Source organism: Xenopus tropicalis, chromosome 6 (genome assembly GCF_000004195.4).
Source record: "Xenopus tropicalis strain Nigerian chromosome 6, UCB_Xtro_10.0, whole genome shotgun sequence".
Taxonomy (NCBI): domain Eukaryota; kingdom Metazoa; phylum Chordata; class Amphibia; order Anura; family Pipidae; genus Xenopus; species Xenopus tropicalis.
The window spans coordinates 142,067,276-142,073,679 of NC_030682.2; the positions used below are offsets into that span (position 1 = coordinate 142,067,276).

General features: G+C 48.2%; 1 protein-coding gene across 1 annotated transcript; it reads left to right on the forward strand.

Moving 5' to 3' along the window:
• The first annotated feature begins 618 nt into the window (after positions 1-618).
• Positions 619-6,126, forward strand: 42Sp50 (Elongation factor 1-alpha). The gene is made up of 7 exons (NM_001011438.1): positions 619-772; positions 3,135-3,314; positions 3,642-3,938; positions 4,046-4,196; positions 4,438-4,694; positions 5,398-5,632; positions 5,880-6,126. The coding sequence occupies exons 1-7, from the start codon at positions 620-622 to the stop codon at positions 5,996-5,998; spliced, it is 1,392 nt and encodes a 463-aa protein (NP_001011438.1). The 5' UTR covers position 619; the 3' UTR covers positions 5,999-6,126.
• Positions 6,127-6,404: the final 278 nt, after the last annotated feature.

Sequence of the window (6,404 nt, forward strand, 5' to 3'; positions counted from 1 at the left end):
TGAATTTTTCTTTTTTTTTTAATCTTTGGTTGAATTTTTGCTGTAAAAAGTAAGTAACGAGAGTTATTCCCAGGTGTCAGCGTGACTCGTAACCCATAGCAACCAATCAAAATTTGAATTGACAAGTGCAGCTGAACCATCAGGGCTTATTGGCGATTGGTTACCGGGGATTACCGTGTATGTGGGGGGGGGGACTTTATTATTATTATTATTATTATTACATATTTATAAAGTGCCGCCATATTGCGCAGCGCTGTACAATCAATAAAACACAATAAAAATACAGATTAATGTACAAAAGCAGCAAGAAGTAGGGGGAACCCGAAAATAGTGATTTATTGCTGAACCTGGAAAGTACCTGTTAACCAGCTGAGTGCTGAATTAAATCTGATGCCGTGTTTAGCAATGGTGAGGCCAGGCAAGGGCAACTGTGTGGGCACTAAGGGGTTAAATGTAAGAGAAACCCAGTAGTTGTGATGATGATGATGGGCAGGTGGGGGTGCAGCTGGGTGGGGGTGCTGAGTGCTATAAATCCCACCCAGGCCGGAGGTGGCTGCCCATTAGGTTAGGGTTGCGGGTAGGTTAGTAGCTGGCTGGTTAGTAGGTTAAGCGGTGCAACATGACTGACAAGACTCCCCAGAAGACTCACTTAAATGTTGTGATTATTGGCCATGTCGACTCTGGCAAATCCACCACCACGGGGCACCTCATCTACAAGTGTGGGGGGTTTGATCCCCGGGCCCTGGAGAAGGTGGAGGCAGCTGCCGCTCAGGTAAGTACCCCTCAGCAGCTCTTCAGTTTGTAGGCTGGTTGCTATGGTCTTATTTACTCTAGCAACCAGGCAGTGGGTTGAGTGAAAGATGGCAATATGAGTAGGAGAGGGCCTACCATAAAGGTGAACCCTCCCTTTATAACCCAGACCCCATATTCATCCCACATTGCTATCCGTTTCAGTGCATGCTGCAGACTGTAGTGATTTCTGTGCAGCTGTGCGTTATTCAGCTGAATTCATTACAATTAAGCCATGCAGTTATTAAACTTGGTTTTCTGGTTTTCACCAAGTGAGACCGTTACCCTTGCCCCTAAAACTGGGTGCATGGCACCCACCCTGTATATTAGTGCTAATTAGATGTTTAAATACATGGCTTGCCAATTCCCTGGGCTACAGGCCCCTCCCATGGGAAAGTAGAACCCCTATAAAACCCATGTGCTGCATGGCTGATAAGTAACTGGCTCACACTAGCCCACACCTGTGCTGCATGGCTGATCAGTAACTGGGTCACACTAGCCCACACCTGTGCTGCATGGCTGATCAGTAACTGGGTCACACTAGCCCACACCTGTGCTGCATGGCTGATCAGTAACTGGGTCACACTAGCCCACACCTGTGCTGCATGGCTGATCAGTAACTGGCCCACACCTGTGCTGCATGGCTGATAAGTAACTGGCTCACACTAGCCCACACCTGTGCTGCATGTATAGGGGGCTCTTATTACAACCTCTGTAGGGTCTGTAACTTTAACCCTTTCAGTGCTGGCCATGATCAAGTTGTAGCTTTTGCCCAACCACTTTTAAAGGCTTTGAGCCCTGAAACCGAATTTATGGCACTAAACTTCCCAACTGACCTACCCCCGCAGCACAAATACACTGATGGGCAAATAGAATCCCTTCTGTGTTTCAACTTGCACTGCTGCTCCTCTTATCCACATCTATTAGGCCGATTTCATTGCTAAGGTGAGAAATCCCTAGCAACCACATGACCAGTTTCAAATCCTAAAGCAAAAATATGTCATTAAATAAATGTTATCATGGGTTATAGTCTACATACATAGGTTGTAGAGTGTCCTATTCTGGTCTTAATTTTTTTTCGAATTTTATTTAGCTTTAAAATAGGGGTCACTGAGAAAAATCGCTTATTTATCTTATCCTGGCCTCTCCTATCTCCCAGTCTCTGGCTGTTTGGGTAAATTGTAGAAATCGGCTTCCAAATCGAATAAAGCCCCTAAACACTGTTTTGAGAGCAGTTTACATGCAATTCCACTTTAAATTCTAATATAATCGCGATTTGTAACATGGTGCCACCTGCTGGTCAGTTTGCGCAACTGCACGTAGCGGAGATTGATACAAGACTGGTTGGTATCCAGACCGTCCGTAGCCTCTGGGCGGCCGATCTCTCAGCCGGTTGGTATAAACTGTATTTTTTTGGCCACTTTTCTGTTTTTTGGGGGGGAGGAGTTGCTTTTGTGTTCCAGACCCTCCCATAATAAAATGGGTGTGCTTAAACATTCTGGTCCGGACCCCTCCAGTGCAGTGTAATGCTATGGCCTTTTCTAGGGGGGAGGTGCAGCTCCCAGCATCCTTAGCCATTGGCACCCCCCCCCTACTTGTTGTTCTATACATGGAGGAAATATTTGGAGCCCCTTGTGATATACTGATTGAATATTTTCAGGCCCCCCCTGAGTTGCCACCATTTCTGAAAAAAAAACCTGCCTTCCTATATTTTTCTTTTTTCCCCCTATTAACATTGGGAGCAAGCAGCATTTCTAGGGGTAACCCTAGTTGTAGCCCTGTATTAATTACAACCCCAGCCTTTAGTATATGTCCTGTTCATGGGCGGCAATGAAGAAGAGAGAAGGCAGTAAACCAGATGCCTAAACTACAGCTCCCAGCATACCTTCTGAGGTTATCCAGTGTGGGGGGTGGTGGGAGTTACATATTAAACTGTTAAAGGCTGCAGGTTGGGGACATGCCATATGTATACTAAAACATACAATATAAAACCATGTCTTCTGTATTTTGTGCCCCATTTACCCCCTTGGTGCTGCTGGGGGTCCAGGGCAAAGGTCCTCTGCCCATCCCAAATAGCCAGTCCTTCATTGGGAGGCCGTGCTTGGCTTGGATGCTGCCAGCTGGAGAGTGAGCCCCTAGGGAATGGGGTGATAGCGGTGTAAAGTTTGCTCCATTGGTTGTAATGGGTCAGACTTCGGACTTTATTATTTATTGTATTGCCTCCAGTCTGCAGTATATATTCCCAGCTTTGGAGGGGGTGGGGCTACTGCCAGCTTGTAGCCAATAGGTTCATTGAGTTACAGGGGAATATGCATGTGTGCCAACTGATCTGATTTGCTCTCTAGCTTGGCAAGGGCTCCTTCAAGTTTGCGTGGATCCTGGACAAGCTGAAGGCAGAGCGGGAGCGAGGGATCACCATTGACATCTCCCTGTGGAAGTTTCAGACCAACCGGTTCACCATCACCATAATCGATGCCCCGGGGCACAGGGACTTCATTAAGAACATGATTACGGGCACCTCTCAGGTAACCCTACAGCTCAGCTGGGCACAGGTCACATTGGCACTCTTCTTCCTTAGGGGAAGCTCTGACCAATTGCATGCTGAAGTATAGATGGGGGGGGGGGGGTTTACTGCTTGCTTGCATGATAAAACCTATATATGCCATCATTTGTTTAAGACCTGAAGGCTTGGCAGCCCTCCTGCTGCCAAGAGTTGCACCTAAAAGTTTGGTGTCACTGTAACCTATGGGCTATGCCACACTAGTGACTTAGGGAAGGAGACTATGTATTTGACCTGTAAAACTAAGTTGTCCATCTTACAAATCCTATTGATTGGCCACTGTTTATTGTAGGCAGATGTTGCCCTGCTGGTGGTCTCTGCGGCCACAGGAGAATTTGAGGCCGGTGTGTCCAGAAATGGGCAAACGAGGGAACACGCGCTTCTGGCCTACACCATGGGGGTCAAGCAAATGATCGTCTGCGTCAACAAAATGGATCTAACGGACCCTCCCTACAGCCACAAGAGGTTTGATGAAGTTGTCCGGAATGTGACGGTCTATCTGAAAAAGATTGGGTACAACCCAACGACTATCCCCTTTGTACCCGTGTCCGGCTGGACGGGAGAGAATATATCTTCGCCCAGTCAAAAGGTACCAGTACTACAGTCCCTTAACTGTGTAATGGGAAATGATTGAACTGCATTATGGTTTTAAGGTAAACTGCCCCTTTAAGGTTGTTACTTGTCTTCTGTTTCTAGATGGGTTGGTTCAAAGGTTGGAAGGTGAAACGAAAAGATGGCTTTACTAAGGGTCAGTCCCTCCTGGAGGTTCTGGATGCCCTAGTTCCTCCAGTGCGTCCAGCAAATAAGCCTCTGCGGCTCCCCCTGCAGGATGTATACAAGATAGGGGGTAAGTCAGACAGATGGGGAGCGGGAATAGTCTCTGTGTCTTGCAGAGTGGTTGGGCATCTTGCCAGTGGCCAATATGGAGGCGTTGGTCTCTACTGAGCAATGAACTTGCACTGAATTCCCCAATATGGGGGTAAGGTAATATGGCTAAATTAGTGGTGCAGTTGGGCATTCCCTAGATAGGGGGCTGGGTTGCTTATACACTTTGTGGCAAGACTTGCCCCTAATTCTTCTCCTTTTAGGCATTGGAACAGTCCCTGTGGGCAAGATAGAAACTGGGATTCTCAAGCCCGGGATGACCATCACCTTTGCCCCGTCCGGCTTTGCGGCCGAAGTGAAATCCATAGAAATGCACCACGAGCCGCTCCAGACGGCCTTCCCAGGGTTCAACGTTGGATTCAACGTCAAGAACATTGCGGTGAAGAGTCTAAAGCGTGGCAACGTGGCGGGAAACTCGAAGAGCGACCCACCGACCGAGGCCTCCAGCTTCACTGCCCAGGTACAGAGTTTGGTACATGGAATCCCAAGAGGAAGGTTCCCCTGTTACCCCACATCTCCCCACTATGGGGTGCACAGTTTCCATGCACTGGTAGAATTCCCAAGTCTGGTAGCACTAGTGGGGGGGGGGATATCTAGTTACATGTGATCCCATGGTTGGGATATCCCTATCTAGTACAACTCTTGAGTTTTGGGGACTGCTCAGTCACATGACTTATATATAAGGCCTTGTACAATACATGCGCTATTGCAGCACAATATGGGCAGATGGTGGGACCTGGTCAGATCTGGGGAATAGATAAGTCCCTGCCCCTATAACTCTTCAATCCATAGTTGGTCAGATTTATGGTTTGAAGACATCCTCTGCATCTGGCAAGTAATTGCAACTGCCCCCTGGTCCATCAAAGTTGCCTGAGGCCACACTTGACTTGGAGCCTCTAGCTTTTATATGGTCTTCAGCCTCTATGTAGAAGACCCCTGCAGTCAGCTGTTTGAGGAAGACCATACTTGGTGGGGCTACATGGATTTCTAGGATGCTGTGGGGTAGTCTCCAAATCCAAATTGGCCACTTTTAATGAGTAATACAAAAAGCTTCCATAACTTTCAGTCCATCGACGCCAACATTCTCCAAGCACCTCTTCCTCCCCTACATCCATGCAACTAATGGTAGCTCCCCCTTGGCTGTACCCAAACCTATCTTGCAGGTGATCATTCTGAACCACCCGGGCCTTATCAAGGCGGGCTACTCGCCGGTTATCGACTGCCACACTGCGCACATCACGTGCCAGTTTACGGAACTTCAGGAAAAGATTGACCGGCGGACGGGTAAGAAACTGGAGGACAACCCAGGGGTGCTGAAGTCTGGAGATGCCGCCATCATAACCCTGAAGCCAATCAAGCCCTTCTGCGTGGAGAGGTTCTTCGATTATCCGCCTCTGGGTCAGTTATTTGGATCTGTTAATGATGAGCTATAATGTTGCCCCACTGCTTCCTGTAATGGTCCAGCATCCTTGGCTCCATTGCCCAACCCCTCTCATGCCGGACTCAGCAGAGAACAGGGTAGTTTTCCTGTGGAGGCCAAAGGACACCTGGTCCATTTCAGAGCTAGGGTGCAACTATAACACTCATGGTGGTGCTATTGGGTCATACTGGGCTGCTTAAACTTGTGCTTAATGTTCTGTTACAGGGAGGTTTGCGGCGCGGGACCTAAAACAGACGGTTGCGGTTGGGGTTGTGAAGTCGGTGGAGCACAAAGCTGGAGCCGCGGCCAGGAGACAAGCCCAAAAGCCGGTGCTGGTGAAATGACTTTCCTGAGACCGAGGGGAACCCACAAGCACTTAGAGCCGGAGCAGGCCACTATGTTGTGTTGGTTGTTACAGTTGTACATGGCAGTGAATGGCAAACTGTTGTGTAAATAAACTGTTAAAGTAGCATTTGGTGCTGCCTCCTCTGTGGGAATGGGAATCATTCTAGGGGTGAGGGTCTCTGGCCCTGCAGAGAATTGGGGGGGGGGGGGTAGTAGGAGGGAGGTAGGAACAATGTGGGGGTCCTTAATGGGGTATCTGCAGTCTGTACATCTAGAACCCCAAATGTAGAGTTTAACTAGAATCTTTCAAATGGACTAAATGGGTATAACTGTTATATTGGTTGCTATAGGTTTGGGCTGGATGGATCACTAGTAATGCACTGCACTTGGTCACCCCCATTGGTT

What these genes read in the sequence shown, in the direction of transcription:
- 42Sp50 (NM_001011438.1), top strand. Translation starts at nt 620, where the DNA reads ATGACTGACAAGACTCCCCAGAAGACTCACTTAAATGTTGTGATTATT. An exon ending in TGATTACGGGCACCTCTCAG is followed by an intron (nt 3,315 to 3,641) that starts GTAACCCTACAG and finishes TGTTTATTGTAG; the next exon opens with GCAGATGTTGCCCTGCTGGT. An exon ending in GGATGTATACAAGATAGGGG is followed by an intron (nt 4,197 to 4,437) that starts GTAAGTCAGACA and finishes TTCTCCTTTTAG; the next exon opens with GCATTGGAACAGTCCCTGTG.